General features: G+C 39.7%; 1 protein-coding gene across 1 annotated transcript in view; it reads right to left on the bottom strand.

The window, feature by feature from the left end:
- Positions 1-4,221: 4,221 nt before the first annotated feature.
- The window catches only part of LOC113080237 (mitogen-activated protein kinase kinase kinase 11-like), a 32,648-nt gene continuing 16,409 nt past the window's right edge, over positions 4,222-20,460 (bottom strand). The window contains exons 2-10 of the mRNA XM_026252450.1: positions 19,671-19,851; positions 18,751-18,899; positions 14,370-14,545; positions 12,275-12,518; positions 10,220-10,327; positions 9,959-10,109; positions 9,772-9,878; positions 8,167-8,544; positions 4,222-7,824 (exon numbers count right to left, since the gene is read on the bottom strand). Coding sequence (XP_026108235.1) covers positions 7,223-7,824; positions 8,167-8,544; positions 9,772-9,878; positions 9,959-10,109; positions 10,220-10,327; positions 12,275-12,518; positions 14,370-14,545; positions 18,751-18,899; positions 19,671-19,851 — 2,096 coding nt within the window. The 3' untranslated portion in view covers positions 4,222-7,222. The remainder of the gene's footprint in view (positions 7,825-8,166; positions 8,545-9,771; positions 9,879-9,958; positions 10,110-10,219; positions 10,328-12,274; positions 12,519-14,369; positions 14,546-18,750; positions 18,900-19,670; positions 19,852-20,460) is intronic.

A 20,460-nucleotide genomic window follows, 5' to 3' on the forward strand; every position in this document is an offset into this window, starting at 1 on the left:
TCTGAGACAAGGTCTTTGCAGGGGATCTGTATCTGGGGCTCTAGTTGTCCTGGTCTCCGCTGTCTTTCAGGGCAGTAGAGGTCCTTTCTAGGTGCTGATCCACCATCTGGTCTGGATACGTACTGGATCCGGGTGACTGCAGTGACCCTCTGATCTGGATACAGACTGGATCTGGTGGCCACGGTGACCTCGGAGCAAGAGAAAAACAGACAAATATTAGCGTAGATGCCATTCTTCTAATGATGTAGAAAGTACGGTGTTATGTGAAGTGTTTCCGGTTCCGGTTTACCTAATTAATGCAGCCTAAAAATCCTTTAACGGATTTGGATATTAAAAGCATATTAGTATGTTATGTGTATGCCAGGTTAAAGAGATGGGTCTTTAATCTAGATTTAAACTGCAAGAGTGTGTCTGCCTCCCGAACAATGTTAGGTAGGTTATTCCAGAGTTTAGGCGCCAAATAGGAAAAGGATCTGCCGCCCGCAGTTGATTTTGATATTCTAGGTATTATCAAATTGCCTGAGTTTTGAGAACGTAGCGGACGTAGAGGAGTATAATGTAAAAGGAGCTCATTCAAATACTGAGGTGCTAAACCATTCAGGGCTTTATAAGTAATAAGCAATATTTTAAAATGTATACGATGTTTGATAGGGAGCCAGTGCAGCAATGACAGGACCGGGCTAATATGGTCATACTTCCTGGTTCTAGTAAGAACTCTTGCTGCTGCATTTTGGACTAGCTGTAGTTTGTTTACCAAGCGTGCAGAACAACCACCCAATAAAGCATTACAATAGTCTAACCTTGAAGTCATAAATGCATGGATTAACATTTCTGCATTTGACATTGAGAGCATAGGCCGTAATTTAGATATATTTTTGAGATGGAAAAATGCAGTTTTACAAATGCTAGAAACGTGGCTTTCTAAGGAAAGATTGCGATCAAGTAGCACACCTAGGTTCCTAACTGATGACGAAGAATTGACAGAGCAACCCTCAAGTCTTAGACAGTGTTCTAGGTTATTACAAGCAGAGTTTTTAGGCCCTATGATTAACACCTCTGTTTTTTCTGAATTTAGCAGTAAGAAATTACTCGTCATCCAATTTTTTATATCGACTATGCATTCCATTAGTTTTTCAAATTGGTGTGTTTCACCGGGCTGCGAGGAAATATAGAGCTGAGTATCATCAGCATAACAGTGAAAGCTAACACCATGTTTCCTGATGATATCTCCCAAGGGTAACATATAAAGCGTGAAGAGTAGTGGCCCTAGTACTGAGCCTTGAGGTACTCCATACTGCACTTGTGATCGATATGATACATCTTCATTCACTGCTACGAACTGATGGCGGTCATATAAGTACGATTTAAACCATGCTAATGCACTTCCACTGATGCCAACAAAGTGTTCAAGTCTATACAAAAGAATGTTGTGGTCAATTGTGTCAAACGCAGCACTAAGATCCAATAAAACTAATAGAGAGATACACCCACGATCAGATGATAAGAGCAGATCATTTGTAACTCTAAGGAGAGCAGTCTCAGTACTATGATACGGTCTAAATCCTGACTGGAAATCCTCACATATACCATATACCATAAGCATAGCTTTATCCACAATGGACAGTTGAGACCTTTTTTTTTTTTTTGTGAGCAAATAAAACATCATGATCATGTGTAATAAACCATAAATCATGATGATGTACTCACCTTACTTTAATTAAGGTGTTGTTCATCCATGAAGTCATGCACTCAGGCTAGTTCCTGATTATTCATGAGATATTATTGTATGAAGTAATGCATAATTCACACATTAATTTATGCATTAATTCATGGAAATTTGTGTACCCTTATCGTAAAGTGTTACCGAATTTAAAAAAGTTAAGAATAGAATGATTATATATAAAGTATAGAGTAATCAGTTCAAACATTGCACAGTGTTCATTCAGTAAATGCACAGCTAAACAGATGAGTTTTGAGTCTAGATTTAAATGTGACTAGTGTTTTAGCACATCTGATCTCTTCTGGAAGCTGATTCCAGCTGCGGGCAGCATAGTAACTAAAGGAGGACTCCCCTTGTTTTGTGTGAACCCTTGGTATTTCTAACTGACTCGATCCTAATGATCTGAGTGATCAGTCTGTTGGCTTTATATTCAGTGAACATATCTGCTATGATAGTATGCTGATTTAGTTACTGCTTTGACATGACTACTGAAACTAAGGTCTGTCTCCAGAATCACACCAAGATTCCTGACTTGATTTTTAGTTGTTTGACCTCTAGAGTCAAGGTATGCATTCACTTTGAACACTTCATCTTTGTTTCCAAATGAAATGACTTCAGTTTTTTCATTGTTTAACTGAAGAAAGTTCTGGCACATCCAACTATTAATTTCATCAATGCATTGGCAGAGGGAGTCAATGGGGCTGTAGTCATTTGGAGATAAGGCTAGGTAAATCTGGGTATCATCAGCATAGCTGTGATAGGCAATTTGGTTCTTTCTCATTATTTGATTAGTGGAAGCATATACAGGCTAAACAAGAGCGGTGCAAGAACTGAGCCTTGTGGGACTCCGCATGTCATGGACGTCCACTTAGACTTATGCTCTCCTAGACTCACATAATAGCCTCTCCCTTCTAAGTATGATCTGAACCATTTGAGTACCATCCCAGAAAGCCTGACCCAGATTTCCAGCCTCTCTAGTAGTATGTTATGATCGACAGTGTCAAACACAGCTCTAGCAATACCAGCACCGATATTTTGCCAGAATTAAGCGAATATCATTTATTATCTTAATGAGTGCTGTCTCTGTGCTGTGATGCAGTCGGAAATCAGATTGAAAATTGTCCAGGTATCCATTTTAGTTTAAGCATTTGTTTAGCTGATTAAAAAACTACCTTTTCTATAATTTTGCCTATAAAAGGAAGATTTGATATTGGGTCTATAAATCATCAAAATGGTTTTATCAAGACTGCTCTTTTTCAGGATATAATAACTTAATAACTACAGTTTTCAGGGAGTTTGGAAATGTCCCAGAAAGAAGTGAGGCATTCACCACTTCTAAGAGATCTGCTTCCAAACAGTTTAGCACACTTTTGAAAAAAGATATGGGAAGTGTGTCAAGACAACAGGTTGATTTAAGGTGCTGCAATATTTCTCATCAATTGTTTCAAAAACAGACATAGCATCTACTTTTTGATGTTGTGGCCGAATCTGTCTGACCTCTGCATTACTTGAGGATGTGCTAATCGCCTTCCTGATATTGATGATCTTCTCAGAAAAGAAAGAAGCAAACTCATTGCATTTGCTGTCTGAGAGCATTTCACTGGGAATCTGACTTGGGGGGTTTGTCAGTCTCTCAACAGTGGCAAAAAGAGTACGAGTGTTGTTTAAGTTACTGTTTATAAGGTTTGAGAAGAAGTTCTGTCTAGCTGTGGCTAGTTTCACGTTAAAAGCATGAAGGCTGTCTTTATAGATGCTATAGTGAATTTCAAGTTTTGTCTTCTGCCACATCCGCTCAGCTTTTCTGCATTGTCTTTTCATTCTCTGAACTGCTGTTGATCTTCTCCAAACTGATTTCTGTCTGTTTGTTTTCTTTTTCTTGGTGACTATTATTGGATCAATATCATCAATAACATTCTTAACTTTTGAGTTGAAGGAATCAAGGAGAATATCAACAGAGTCGAAAATGCTTGGTGTACACCAAGCAGAAATGCTTGGTGTATATATATATATATATATATATATAGATATATATATATATATATATATATATATAGATAGATAGATATATAGATAGATAGATATAGCCTCCATAAATAGTACACTTGTGTTCTCATTTATGCATCTCCTTCTGACAGAGACAGATCTAGATTCAGTGGTAGCAGAGATCAATATATCAAAGAAAATACAGAAGTGATCAGATAGTGCTACGTCCTTAATAACAATGGATGAAATGTTTAGACCCTTACTGATGATTAAGTCAACACGAAACTTAAGGCAATTTCTTATGTATCATAAATAATGTTAATACAAATCCTTTAAAAATGCCATATTTCTATTGTTTTTGGGGTGAAATATGACTTGGATGTGTTTCATGTGCCCAGAATCTTTACCATGCTTTAAACCGCTGCAGTTTTCACAAACTAACCAGTAGCTTTCCCCACATGTGAATCACATTAGACAGACAGACACAAGCACAGGTTTAGAGTCGTGTTAAATTTTATTTGGTCTTGCTCCTTTATCTCTTTTTTTTTTTTCTTAAAAGTTCCACAGGTTAAAACCCATTACAATTAGCAAAATAAACATCCACACCTTCTTTAAAAAAGAAACACACTCATCATCGAACTCTGTCTCTCTCTCTCACACACACACACACACACACACACACAGTAATGGAGTGATTAGGCCCAGCCCATTGAGAATAACACACACACACACACGACAGATGTTATACGGGCTTCACCAGAACTGAATATATTGCAATAAGCTTACAATAAAACATGAATCAACATGAAAAAGAGCTCTTCCTCCCGCACAGAAGATTCTCCTCAAATCTGTGTGTTTTTAGCAGGTAGTGGAAGATAAACGTGAACATCTGTCTGTCCTGAGAGACGCCTGGAGTGTTTTGGTCAAATAAATCTAAAAAACAATGAGCATAAAAGAAGAATTCCCAGGAAAAACAGATCAGATATTTCTCTTTTCACTCAAGGCAAGTCTTTGTTTGTATTTCTCACATTGTAAAACACAGAATTGTCCCTTTGCGGCACCCATAACTCCACAGACTCCAGTGAAGAACCAAAAGATATTTCTCCATGTACAATTTAATAAAGCATCCTAACGTGGACTGTGTCTCTGACCCTTTAAAATCTCTCGAATCCAGTGTGTTAAAGGCCTCAGTAATAAATATATTAATAGCTTGCGATTAGCTTTATTCACTGTGAGCAGGATCTGCATACAGTACGATGTACAGATGGTGGCTAAAACACAGAACCTGATCATCTTCATCACACATGAGCAGAAACCATCTGATCTGAACACAACTAGCAGCGCTGTTTGAAGACAAAGATGTCAAGCAGAAATATCCCATATATTTTCTTATTTTCACCACAGAATAAAAACATAAAGGGTAATTGTGACTTTCAGTCTTCTAATTCAGGCTTTGTTTCTCTGAATTCTTAGTTTATAGCTCACAATTCAATGGAAGTCTGTGGTTTCCACCACAACTAAACTTTTTTTAAATGTAACTGCAACTTTTTATCTCACAATTATGACATATTTCACAATTATGAATTTGTATCTCACAACTGCAATTTATAAACTCCAAATTGCAAGTGTATAATATTTGTTTATATATTTTACTTAAATGCAAGTATATGGTTACATCTTCTCCTCAGAATTAAAATATATTTATAACTCACAATTTAGCTTTTTTCTCCCCCTAAATTTGAAGTTTACATGTTGCAATTCTGACACTGGTCCTAACTTTGAATTCATCTCACAATAAACTCCAGTTCTGAGTTTATTCAATGGATCAATTTCACAGATCTATGGAAGCTTTTAATAAAGGATAAAAAAATGCATCTCAAAGTTCAGATTGATAACTGATGGTTCACAATGGTGAAGGACACCAGATTCACTCTACGACATTCACAGACTGTGCGTCAAAAATCTGAAATAATACGTAAGTTTTTTTAAAAACGAGACACTTAAAAATGATCTGAGATTTGTAAATCTGCTGTACAAGTGCTCGATGACGGAGCGAAGCACCAAAGGAGGCCATCGTCCAGCAATGCAATAATGATTTTCTCTGTGTCTATATTTTACAGTAAAACTACCTAACCATTCTCAGAGATGGATTTATTTGAGAAACAAAGTCTAGTTTTCCAATAAAAATGATCAAATGAAGTGAACTTATGCTTAACTCAAGCCATAGTTCAATTAGGACATTGAAGTCATTATGTTTTAAAAAAACACAGCCACTGATGTGTTTAAGATAAATCAGAGCAAGTTTCATTACATTAAGCCTTGATTGGGAAACTTGGGTTAGAGTAAAATAAAATAAAAAAAAAAATGATAAAAAAAAAAAAAACTTGGTTCATTTTTCTTACCCCATGAACAGTTTCATTCTTATTTTATGAGTGAAATCTCTTCATTTTGATAGACAATTAATTATTCATCTCCAGCAAATGTGTATTAATTTAGATATTTTGTACTGGAAATCCAACCTAAAACCAGCATGCTTGTATGAACTTTTGTCTCAATGCATTCCCAAAATGTTTTAGCCATAAATATAACAACAGTGTGAGGTTTGAGAAATACAAAATGTATTTCTTCTCAATGCATCTCATTTTAAGAATGTTTAAATATTATTTTACTGGAAGTGATCTGAGGTTTACATTTGGGTTTCCATATTGATTTTGACTATTATTGGCTGATCTTTATTTCTACTTCTGTCTGCTGAGACATCCTTTCAGTTGGTTAAAGTCTACCTAAAAATGGGTTAAGTGCACTTCCCCTGCCCAAACACCTCCAGCGAGGTCAGCAGAACGTTTCTCATGCATCATGTGAATTACTAGATCCATTCTGCTCGTTTGTTGACCGGCTTCAACATAAAAACCACAACTCATCATCAGACGTGAACTTCTTCCAATCTTTGGCAACTACAGCGGTGGCCAAAATGATTAGAACACTAGTACTTAAACCAGCTACAAATGGTCAGTAATGGTCAATTTAAGTCAGTAATTTCTATGAAGAAACAGAACAAACTGAGACAAACTAAATCCAAAGGAACTGTGCCAACGACCAAACTTCTAACAGTACTGGACACACTACAGCAGAAGATAGACATAACTGACTTAAAACCATTTTTAGCAGCTGATAATACTAGTGTTCTGATGGTTTTATCCACCAGTGTATGTTGGATGTGTAATGGAACGTTCTCAGAATGCATAATAACTCAACCTTAATGGTCAACAGAGAAGAATCTTAAGCAATCATTTTGAAATCTTTTGGCACTGACTGCATCACTTTTGAGACTGATTAAAGCGATGCAACAAGTGTGGATCTATTTAAGCTCAGCTAGAGGCCGATACGACCCTGAGACAGCGCCGAAAGATCACACAATCAGAGAGGAAGTGACTCCAGGACATCAACAATACTGGTGTGTCACATCCCCTGCGTTTGGCTTCCCAGAACTGGCATGGACCCTCGTTTGCGGGACGGGGTTCAGAACCGGTCGTCTCTGAGCGGCGCTGAGGATCTGAACGGACTGAGGCCGAGGCTCCGGTGAGGATGGACCCTCTCTTTGGGGCCGTCGAGGGGCCGGCTGACACCCATCCAGCTCAGGTCTAAGAGCGGAGAGTCGGCCGGGTTCAGCGGCGCCACCCGCAGGGACAGATTGGGACTGCCATTGGTGGAGCAGGGCGCTGAGCGCGAGGTGGGGAACGGGGCTGAGAAGGGGTCAAAGGTTGAGGCGTGGTCCGAGTTCACAGCAGGGTCGACCCTCAGAATGAAGGGGTCACAGTCCGGGGAAGGGAAGGGGTCACAGTTTGTGAAGGGGTTTGTGGGCGAGGGCTGGTAGGTCAGTCGAGGGCTCGTGGGGCTGCTGATGACCCTCTGGGCGGCCGCTCTGTCCGTCACGCCGGCCGATACGAAGCTCCACGGGTCAATGCGGGGACGGTTAGGGGACGGACGCGGACGAGGGATGATGTTGACCTCCAGACGCCGGGTTTTAGGGCTCCACAAGCGAGGGTCTGGATACAGAGCGAACGGCAGCGGAGACTTGTCCTCGGCCTCAAACGTGTCCTGACACAGCGGGAGATCCAAGACTAAAACAGAGGATAGAGAGGAGAATTAGGCATGCAACGGTATCATCAATATCGCGTTAGCAAAACTTATCATGGTCACATGTCGATTTGAAACGACAGGTCTTCTGGACAAAAACGGTCATTTTTAAAATATATTTAATCTTCTTATTCTAACATAAAAGGTCTCTAAAGTTGTGTTTTGGGGCACTGTGCTTCGGCACAGTGTCTGTCAAACAAACTCAAACCGAAAGCACAAAATGCTTCAATCCCTTCATCAAATCTGTTTGATTCATGATTCTCAATTTATCCAGCATGGTGCAGCGAGTGCAATGAAGCTGTATAACTGAAGCGGAGTGGTCTTACTGAGCTGTGAGGAGCTGAGTCCACAGCTGCTCCTCCTCCTGCGCTCCCCGCTCTGCCGCGGTCCCTCGGCGTCTCCGTTAGCGTGTGGAGTCCGGTCGTGCCGTGGGTTCGAGTCCAGAAGGCCCCGCGGCAGGGAGTCCGTGCTGAAGCTGATGAGATCCCCCACCTCGGGCTCCGGGAGGTGTGTTCGGGACGAGGTGCGCGGCGGTGGAGTGGGCGGGTGCTGCGGCTCCACACAGCGGCCCAGAGCCATGGACGCCAGCAGGGCGGCGCTGCTGAGCAGAGCGCGGTGTGTGCTCTTCACTCGACACACCGGCCCGGGGGCATCCGGTCTGGGAGAACCACACGGGGACGAGCCCTCCTCGCTCTCAGAGCCCTCTGAGACACACGAGGAACATCAAACATTCACTTACATTCAGAGCTGGCCAGAGTCAATATAACATTACAATAGTGCATTACTCCATAAAAAAGTAATTCATTGCATTACTTAGTTACTTTTTATGGAAAGTTATGCTGCTCTAAAAGGCGTCTCGCTAGAGTGTAAAACTAAGAAAAAATACCTTAATGTTTTTTATTTGTCCAGCCAAATGTACAGTATTGTAGGTAGGACACTGGAAATTTGGAAACTGGAAAATTATCTACATTAAAAAATTGTGAGCTCAAAGACAATTATTTCACCTATAATGAAGTTACTGTACTCTGCCTTTACATTGTCTGCAAAAGTGAGAAGTCATACCAAGGGAAAAGGCAGTAACTTTCACTTTATCAATATTTGGTTGCTGATTACCATTTGTAAAATCGTTACAGTAACACCTGTATTCTGTCTCATATAGGCTACTGCGTTTAGTAAAGAGACACGTGGATAACGTTTTGCGACCAGTTTATTTGCTCAGTAACGTAAAAGAATGCTAGACACAGCGTATTGACTTAAATATCCTATCATAAAAGCACGACTTGTGGATAGATGTGAACGCACGCCAGCAGGAATAATGCTCAGAATGCTTGAGGATTAAACATCTCTGATGACGTTCATCACCACGATTGATTTTATCAGGTTACAAGGAAAGGTAGGATTTGGATTTAACTGTGAACTGTTAGCACTGATTCTGTGATTGATCATGCTACGGCATTCGAGTCCACACGCGTCCAACTAGAAGTGACAGCCTGGTGAATAATCTGCTTTATAAAATAATAAATAATCTTTAAAGGTTATTCACAATTAAGTGAAATGAAGAAGCCTCAGGCTGAAGAACACTTAATCCCAATTTCTCTCAACACGGAGCAGGAAAAGGGAAAAAACAAAAAACAAACCTTGCGTTACTTTTTTGTAAAATATATTTCCTTGCTAATTTAAAAGTAATGTAACTTTACTAGTATCTTAATAAAGTAATCTGATTACATAACTCGCATTACTTGTAACGTGTTATATACAGTATACACACAAAACCATCAGAACACTAGTGTTATCAGCTGCTGAAAGTGGTTTCAAGTCAGTTGTGTCTATCTTCTGCTGTAGTGTGTCAGTAGGAAATATCAGTTTACATTTATAAACATTCATTAAGTCATTAATTGTAATAATGCAGTGTGTGTGTGTGTGTGTGTTACCGTTGTGGCTGGACTCTGGTGTGATGGGTCTGTACTCCTCAAAATCAGCTCTGGATTCCTCGCTCTCGTTACTGTCCACCTCCAGGAGTTTGGCTCGCATCGACAGACTGACACACAAATACACACACACATCAGAATCAATGGTTTCATACATTTTGATATAACACACACACACACACACATGTACCTGTTCTCCTGCGTGCTCAGACGGAGGATCTTTGGACTCTTGGGGCTTTTGGGGCTCAGATGAGGAGTGAATTTCCTCTCTCCGTTGGTCTGCTTGAGAGGAAGAGTCTCCAGCGGCCAAACCGAGCTCCACTTGCTCTCACTGGGACCCACTGAGACACACAGACAACATCTGAGACACAACAGCGCCACCATGTGCTGACAGACACTCACCATGCACTGGGTTTTCTGGAATCCATATCAATGAGATGTACAAACTCACGCTGTATGGCTCGGAAGCGTGGACCGATGGACGGCGATCCCAGATCCGGAGAGTTACGCCTCTTCTCCAAACACGGAGACGCCTGGACCGTGATCTTATGGATGAAATCTAAACAGCAGAAAACAAGTGACATTTACACTCAGATCACAACAACCGCAACACACCACAGAAATCCTGTTTCTATTCTGCTTCTATACCATGCCTTCTTTCAGATTTAACTGTTTGTTTCATTGCAATGTCTATTTGTGTCTGTAGATGTCAATCACAATACAGACCTTTAAAGAGTTTTTCCTCCACTTCAGCAGCCCTTACACACATCGAAACTCAGAGATTTATTCCTCTCTATATTCTGAAGGTTTTTACTGTGGGGTTTGTTCATATTTCGTTCACATGAGTTTTTAGAACATTGTATTCCTAAAAACATGGTGAAAATGCACTTATTTCTATTTGTTAACAGTATTTTCTGATTTATGGAGTGATGAAAAGAGAAATCCATAGCGTTTGGTGAACCTAAGAGAGGAGGTACTTCTGACTTTACTACCACAATCTGGTGCTTCTGAATCAGATACTAGAAGTGTATTATTAGTTTAAGTGTTTGCTATTGTTTTTGTCAGAAGGAGGGACTTGGTAGAAAACAATGTGTTTGAGAGAGACATAGAGCACCTACAATAATGTAAAATAATGTGTTTTTTGAACATTAAAGCATGTCAACATATTCCAGTCCCTCCAGAAAAATGCGGATTATTTTTGTGATTGTTGCGGGCAAAAATCCTTGATTTTGCGGCAGGTTTTCTTAAAAAATGCGATGGAATATGCGGGATATTTTTGCAATCTTATGCGATGAAATTGCGGGAACTTGCAAAAACTGCGGTTTGATGAAAAAGAGAAAAAAAGGTGACCCCCCCCCCCAACACCCTGTTCTCACTAGGCTACTACCTTCCTGTAAAGAGTCATTTCTTATGGCTTCCTATGATAAGCAAGCATACTAAATCACATAATATTTAAATTCTCATTCTGTTGTATTTCAGACCTTAATTAACACATGGCTAAAACTTACAAAACATTAGCTTTACAAAAGGAATATTCAACTACTTCTGTAAAAATTAATACAAATAAAATATACACACAAATATACAAATGCTGTTTTACAGGAATTGCAAAGTGCAATCTCTTACTGCAACGTAAATTATTTTACATACTACTAATATACTTACAACTGTAAGGTTTTGGTACTATTCTGTAACAAAAAAGTACAATCTTACAACTGTAGAGGTGCATCAACTTCTGAATGAAACTACAACAGTCCACTGTGAAAATGAAAACTAACGGCCTATCATTCGCCATCCTGATCCTCATCCCTCTCTCAAAATAATTTGCCCCCACTGTCATGTAACACACCGGGTAACTGCTTGGCGCGGTCTTTTGTGCTTATTTTTGTTGGCAGATGGGAATGATTTGCGCCCTTCACCCTGGTTTCACCGCGGGCTTCACAGATGATGTTCACGTCGCGCAATTACGTCACTTCATAAGGTTCCCATTGGGAAATAATGGCGATTTACCTGTGTGAATCAAACGCAACATTTTTCAACTTTCTGATAAGATATATGTGACTTTTTGCAACGAAAATTATTATTATTATTATGAAATCATGCTACCTCTGCATATTTTGCTTCCTGAAATGCGACCCCCGCATAAATATACAGCCCTTGGCTGATTATGCATTAAATCAGGCGATCGCAAAAAATTTTCTGGAGGGACTGATATTCTGTACCAAATACACAAAATAATGATCTTTAAAAAAGCAACATATGAACTCTTTAAACATAACATTTCAGAAATATAAAAACTATTTTCTATTGTACGGTGTTTAATTAACAGTGTAGGTATGATTTTAACACGGTTCACTGTTGAGTACAACATGGTTAATTATTACTAACGATGTGAAGAAGTGTGTGTTTTCTGTGTTCTGTTACATGTTCACTTATTCCCATTCTGCTGTCACGATCTGCAGCTGATTAATAAATGATCATCAGCTTTATATGAGGTGAAGCTCACCCTGCGGCATGCTGATCTTCTCTCCGTTCTTCCCCTTCAGCTTGTGTTTCTTGAAGGTTCCCTTGCGCTTCTTGACGTTGGGTTTCTGGTTCTGGTTGAGGTCCATGATGAGCAGTGATAGCTCGCGCTCGAACACGTCCTGCTCCCACTGCGCTAACTGCTGCTCGCGCTGACGGAGGAACTCCTCGTGAGACTTCTGCTCCAGCGCCGCACGCTTCAGCTCCTCCTCACGACACCGCAGCTCCTACACACACACACACACACTAGATCAGCGCTTCTCAGGGTTATCATCCTTAACTAAAACCAAAGCCATATTCATTACTCAGAATAAAATAAACATGAACCAAAATACTGTTTCAAATGTAAATTTTTCATTCTTGGGTCTGGCATATCGCATTTTCCTCTTCACAATACCACACAGATTTTCTATGAGGTTAAGGTCAGGTGAGTTTGCTGGCCAATTAAGAACAGGGATACCATGGTCCTTAAACCAGGTACTGGTAGCTTTGGCTCTGTGTGCAGGTGCAAGTCCTGTTGGAAAATGAAATCTGCATCTCCATAAAGTTGGTCAGCAGCAGGAAGCATGAAGTGCTCTAAAACTTCCTGGTATAGCGCTGTGTTGACCTTTGACCTCAGAAAACACAGTGGACCAACACCAGCAGATGACATGGCACCCCAAACCATCACTGACTGTGGAAACTTTACACTGGACCTCAAGCAACGTGGACTGTGTGCCTCTCCTCTCTTCCTCCAGACTCTGGGACCCTGATCTCCAAAGGAAATGCTACATTTACTTTCATCAGAGAACATAACTGTGGACGACTCAGCAGCAGTCCAGTCCTTTCTGAAGCGAGACGCTTCTGACGCTGTCTGTTGTTCAAGAGTGTCTTGACACAAGGAATGCGAAGCTGAAACCCATACGCATACGTCTGTGTGTAGTGGTTCTTGAAGCACTGGCTCCAGCTGCAGTCCACTCTTTGTGAATCTCCCCCACATTTCTGAATGGGTTTTGTTTCACAATCCTCTCCAGGGTGCAGTTATCCCTATTGCTTATACACTTTTTCTACCAGATCTTTTCCTTCCCTTCTCCTCTCTATTAATGTGCTTGGACACAGAGCTCTGTGAACAGCCAGCCTCTTTTGCAATGACCTTTTGTGTCTTGCCCTCCTTGTGTAAGGTGTCAGTGGTCGTCTTTTGGACAATGGTCAGGTCAGCAGTCTTCCCCATGATTGTGTGTCCTACAGAACTAGACTGAGAGAACATTTAAAGGCTTTGCAGGTGTTTTGAGTTAATTAGCTGATTAGAGTGTGGCACCAGGTGTCTTCAATATTGAACCTTTTCACAATATTCTAATTTTCACAATACTTTTAGTTGGCCAAGATTTCTAAAAATCCTTTCTTTGTATTGGTCTTAAGTTATATTCAAATTTTCTGAGATACTGAATTTGGGATTTTCCTTAGTTGTCAGTTATAATCCTCAAAATTGTAAGAAATAAACATTTGAAATATATTGGTCTGTGTGTAATGAATTAATATAATATACAAGTTTCACTTTTTTAATGGAATTAGTGAAATAAACCTTTTTTCTGATATTCTAATTATATGACAAGCCCCTGTATGTGTGTGTGTGTGTGTGTGTGTGTGTGTGTGTGTGTGTGCGTATATATATATATATATATATATATATATATATATATATATATATATATATATATATATATATATATATATATATATATATATATATATATATATATATATCCAGGAATTCCAAGATTGTTGTTCTTAATTAAACATCACACAAAAATGTATAAAAATAAGTAACTGGCTGTCAGTTTCTTTATCTAGATTTTTAGCTGTCTTAGCTCATTTTTAATCGTTTAATTGTGCTGAGGCCCCCAGTGGGTCCCAGGCCCCTTCACAAATGCATGTAGACTATGGTAAGAGAGTTGAAATGCCATTGTTACTAGAGTTATTTCATTTTATGAGCTGATCTAGTCCATGCATGTGTTTGCTGAGGAGGAGGAGTTGTGTGTGACCGACCCATGAAGAGCAGATCTACAGCACAAACGGCTCTAATGTATCCCATCATGCACCTTCTCTTTGGCCCGCAGCTCATCAAACATGTCCTGGATCTCCAGTTTCCAGTCCTCCTGGAGCGAATGGAAGGAGTCCTGTGGCATCTCGTGCATCACCTGCTCCTCCAGAGCCATCAGCTGCTGCAGGATGGAGGAGAAGCTGGGCCTGCGGTGCGGATCCTGATCCCAGCACTCTGAGACACACACACACACACACACACACACACACACAGTTATTCAAACAGAATATTACAACTTCTGATCTCTCATCATCATCTGTACTCTAATGACCTCATTCTCATCGTCTCTGTACTCTGCACACTGACAATAAATTGGAATCTTATATAATCCCATTTAATACTGTCATGGGTTTTATTCATATTTTGAAGTCCCTTGAATTTTATTTTTGTTTTCATTTGAAAATTGGGTCCAGTTTCAGAACTTTTGCGGTTTCTTTTTCCCCCCCTTTTAAATATGTCTGTATTTTTTCTTATACATTTTCTTATATATATATATATATATATATATTTTTTTTTTATCATGAAGTTAAACTAAATGAAAATTTTAAATGTTGCCTTGGCAAATAGAAAAATTAAAACTTTTATTATTTTTTCATTATTTTAAGTCAGTTAAAGTGTATTTCAAGTAACAGGTTTTATATGTAAGTCCGTTGCTGCCACAGTTGAGAAAAAATAATAAAATAAAAAAGATTTCTCAAGTCATAATATTACGAAACCTTCTCAAAGTAAAGACTCTCAATATTATGAAATATTCTCGAAATAATGATAAACTTTCTCAAAATAATGACTTAATCCAATGCAAAAGTGAAAAATCTCATTGTGAAATAAATGTTTTGTCTAGTTCATATTGGCCATGGTCATTGTAATGTGCTTATGTGTTTTTTTATTTTGATGTTTGTTTTGGATTATTGTCCTGATGGAAGATCCAACCACAGACCATTATAATATTTCTAACAGAAGCAGTCAGGTTCTGTTGGTATCTGATAGAATCCATGATGTATCTGAACATGACGTCCAGGACCTTCGGCAGTAAAACAGGCCCACAACATTAAAGATCCAGCAGTGTATTTAACCCTGGACATAGGCTGCTATTTATCTCTGTTTGTACTGAACCCATCTGGTGGGTTTGCTGCTCAAAAGCTCTTTTTTTTGTAGTTTGGTCTTACCACAGAAGCCAGGACCATTTGAAGATCCAGTCCTGTCTGATAACTGAATATGCTGGAGTTTGTTTTTACATTTTTCTTGAAACCCTCCTGAACAACTTGTGCTGATGTAGGGGCTGTTTGGAAACATCTTTAGTTGACTGGAACCTCTTTATTATTGCCCTGATGATGTAAATGGGGAGTTTCAATGCTTTAGCTCTTTTCTTACAGCCACTTTCTGTTTTGTGAAGCTCAACAATCCTGTTCTGTACACCAGAACTATATTCTTTGGTTTTACTCCTTGTGATGGATGATTAAGGTGTAATTGGCCTTTGTGTTCCTCATAATTATAATCCTGTTGAACAGGAAGTCATGGCTGGACAATTTCATACTCCTAGTCACCCTGATGTGCTAAAAAGATGTAAATATCAATGGTAATATATTTCAGAGATATTTTACTCAAAATAATTTCTAGGGGTGCCAATAATTGTGGCCAACACGCATCAGAGAAAAACTATTATTTCATCATGAGATTTTCTCCCCAACTTTCAATTGTTTTGGTTTAATGATTCATTAGAATGTTGTCAAAGGGATCAAAAGGATAAACAATGCAGATTTATTTTCACAGCCACCTTTGCTCATATTTACCAAGGGTGCCAATAATAGTGGTAACTACACTGTATAAACTCAATGAATAGATGTTCATTTTAATGATTTGTTAGTGTAACTCAGGTTAAAATCTGTCATATATATTAAATGTTTGTATATTGGTTCTGCCGTCCCTGTCCCTTTAAATTGCCTGTGTGGAGTACGTGCCCTGTGACCTCACGAACCCCAGTCCCTTGACTGTGCTTAGCCAATCACGCATTTGAGCACGAGTGTTTAATTAGACTGCGGCGTCTTCCTCATTCAGAGGTGTGGGGAAGCCGATCGACAGCTGTGAACAGCTTTGTGTCGTACAAACGATTAACTCTTGTGCTCAATTCATGCTTTTAAGTTAAGCATATCATTGTAACTTTTTAGAACAGCTTAGTGGCTGCAGGGAATTCGTCACCGCCATCAGGTTATGTTTCCATCGAGGAACTGGTGAGTAATCTGGATGAATGAATGAACTACATGCTAGAGGCTAACATATTACGTTAGCAGAGCTGAACATTAGCATTAGTGTTAGCTTTAACATTGCCATTGGCTGATTGGCTGATCAAAAACAATTGTCGCCCTACTGGTCTGTCCCCCGCACACGTCTCCATAGACTAGCGCTTCATTCCCATATGCGCATATATCATAATGATATAATATTGGCTAGAAAGTCTCAAAGACCCGTTACATCTTGGCGAGCAAGCCAGGAGCTGGTTTGTACAGTAATTAAATTTTTTTTTAACAACAGAAACAGTTCATTCAGACTCACCAGTCCGTTTTTGCGATGGAAGTTTTCGAAGAACTCGGGATAAAAATTCCTAATGCCGTTTTAGTGGATGGGCCAGTTGAAGGGAGCTCTTCTGAAGTTATAGATTTTCTTGATCAATATGGCGACATTAATCGCAATGACATTATTAATGATAGAGAATCCGAATTTCATCATATGCTCATTGTTGAATTCACATCTGGAGCATCAGTAGCAAAACTGTCTTCACGACGGCCGTATAAATTTATTTCTGAATTCCATATTAAGAATTTATCCCAAATTTACACTTCAAAGTTGGGTGGTTCAAAGACTGATACTTATTTATCTGACCTGAAAGAAATTGCTAAAATGTCTGGAAAAGATTATTCTATGGTCCTTGGTGAAATGATGTCTCAGATACAACAAGCTATAGCACAACTTCATCCCATTGGTGTAAATGCCCCTAAAATGGAACAAAAGATAGCTGACCAACCAAAAAGACCTCCAGAGCCATCTGTACCTCCTCCTGTACCAAGTCAAACTTTTGGCCCAGTGTATGCTCCCTTACAAACCTCTCTCTCCCCACCTGCTTCTGCCTCTAACAGTGCTGGTATGAACAGCACCGGGGGACGATCAGTTGTACCTGGTGACCTTAACCCTCCTGAGGTGCAGCGCTATGTTGTGGAGCATGTGGTCCAGAGCAGTGATACATCCTTCAATGCCATCCATCGGCTGAGACCTTTCTCTGGTAAAGTGCCCAGGTCAACCCATGAAATGGACTATGACACCTGGCGGTCTGGTGTCGAATTAGTGCTGCGTGATCCAGCCATCTCTGATCTTCAACGCACCAGACTAATTTGTGATAGCCTGCTGCCCCCTAAATGTGACATGGTGAAACATCTAAGCCATGATGCGCTGCCTGATGTGTATCTACAGCAGCTGGAGTCGGCGTATGGCACCGTCCAGGATGGTGAGGAACTTTACGCCAAGTTCATAGACACTAATCAAAATCATGGAGAGAAGTCGTCTGAGTATCTGCAGAGACTCCAGGTGGCACTGCAATGTGCCGTGAGGAGAGGAGGAGTTTCTGAGAGAGACATGGATAAACGCTTATTGGCTCAATTCTGCAGAGGGTGTAGGGACAATCGACTGATTTCAGAACTTAAACTTATCATTTACTAAACTTTTATTACTGCTGCGAACAGAGGAGGACAGTGAAGCAACAAAAGAGCAAAGAATGAAACAGCACCTTGGAGGAACCAAACAAAAGGTAACTACACAATGGTTTGTTCTCAATTTGTAAACAGGCCGGATGAGGAACTAAATCTGTGCACTGCAATAACAAATTTCACCAAGGAGCTTTCACAACAGATGCCAGTCATTCAACAACCGCTTGCCGCTCTCGACGCCGGTCAGACCAACAGATATCAGCAAGTAGCTACGTATTCTACCTCAAAGCAGTCTGAAACCGGGAAGATGGGGAAATGCTTCTTCCAATCCAAAACCTTAAGAAATTATGAATTAAGAAATCTTTTTTTTTTTCTCTCAGCTGTGGTGGAAATGTTTTATTTTCTATCATTCAGGTGCATTTTACTTTGATATTAGCTTAAATAAAATTAGTTTAAGTTATTTAAAATTGGTTTTATTTTTATACTAATTTTATTAAATACATAATTTATTATTAAAATGTATTTTATTTCAACAGAAATGTTTTACGGTTTGGGGTTTTATTTTTATATTAAATTTTAATTTTAGATAAAGATTTAGAAAACAAGCATCTATTGAAAGACATATTTTTCATTGCCCATTAGAGAAAATGCATGACTGAGTGTATGACAATATGAAGGACGCACCGGACATGAGCTGGGCGAAGGGCTCCGGGCAGGTGGACGGGATCGGAAGGGTCAGTTTGTTCACAGCGACTCCGTAAGCCACGGCCAGACCATCGATCCCTCTGTAGGGAGACTCTCCGGTCAACAGCTCCCATAATAACACACCATAACTAGAGAGAGAGAGAGAGAGAGAGAGAGAGAGAGAGAGAGGGAGGGGGAGGGAGGGAGAGAGAGACAGAGAGAGAGAGAGAGAGGGAGGGAGGGAGGGAGGGAGAGAGGGAGAGAGAGAGAGAGAGAGAGAGAGAGGCAGGGAGGGAGAGAGGGAGGGAGGGAGAGAGGGAGAGAGAGAGAGAGAGAGAGAGAGAGAGAGAGAGAGAGAGAAGGCCCACAGCCGCTTTATATAGCCATCTAATTACAGCATTCACTCACACACTACACACACACACACACACACACAATATATATACAAACACACACACACACACACACACACAGACGGGTGGATCAAGAGCATCTGATGTTCCCTGCAGAAGAAAGTGTGGTTTTGAGGGCAAGCAGTGAATCTGTCTATATATATATATATATTTGACCCTGGACCACAAAACCAGTCACAAGGGTAAATTTTTGGAAATTGAGATTTATACATGATCTAAAGCTGAATAAATCATCTCTCCAGTGATGTGTGGTTTGTTAGGAGGATAATATTTGTCTGAGATACAACTATTTGAAAATCTGGAATCTGAGGGAGCAAAAAAAAATCTAAATATTGAGAAAATCATCTTTAAAGTTGTTCAAATGAAGTTCTTAGCAATGCATATTACTAATCAAAAATTAAGGTTTTATATATTTACAGTAGGAAATTGAAATCTGGCAACCACAATGAAAATGAGTGTTTTTCTGCAGTTTTCATTAACGCTGATCTCACAGCAGACATGTTTTACCTCCAGACGTCGCTGCCTTTGGAGAAGGTGGAGGACTTGATGACCTCCGGGGCCATCCAGGCGTAGGTTCCTGCGGTGCTCATCTTCGTCGTCTTGTGCCACTCACGCGCCAGACCGAAATCGGTGATCTTCAGGGTTTTACCCTCGATGCTGTCCTGCTCCACAGGCTCTGCCAGCAGAACTGACACACACACACACACACACACACACACACACACACACACACACACACAGAGATAGATGTCAGAAATACTGTGATAATGTTTTCCCTCCAAAAACAATGTGCATCATACAAACACAGACCACACAACGACAGCAGGACACACACACACACACATATATATAAATAAATACAAACAGAATATCTTTCACATCCTTTAAACAATCACGCTATACTATTCTAAAAACAAACATGCTCCTTTTAGACTTGCACTCTATTCATATACTTACTGATTGTTTACTTAAAAAAATAATAATAACACTAGCTAGCTCTATTATTTATATATTCTATGTTTTCTTTTTATATAATTAATCATATTTAAAAACCTTGCATCGTGTACTGTGTTAAACATTTACATTACATTTACATTTATTCATGTAGCAGACGCTTTTATCCAAAGCGACTTACAGATGAAGACAGTGGAAGCAATCAAAAACAACAAAAAGAGCAATGATATATAAGTGCTACAACAAGTCTCAGTTAGGTTAACACAGTACACGTAGCATGGGATTTTAACTAATATAATATAAAGGAAACAGATTGAATAAAAAAAGAATAGAGCAAGCTAGT

This window comes from Carassius auratus, unplaced genomic scaffold (assembly GCF_003368295.1).
Source record: "Carassius auratus strain Wakin unplaced genomic scaffold, ASM336829v1 scaf_tig00030446, whole genome shotgun sequence".
Lineage (NCBI taxonomy): Eukaryota > Metazoa > Chordata > Actinopteri > Cypriniformes > Cyprinidae > Carassius > Carassius auratus.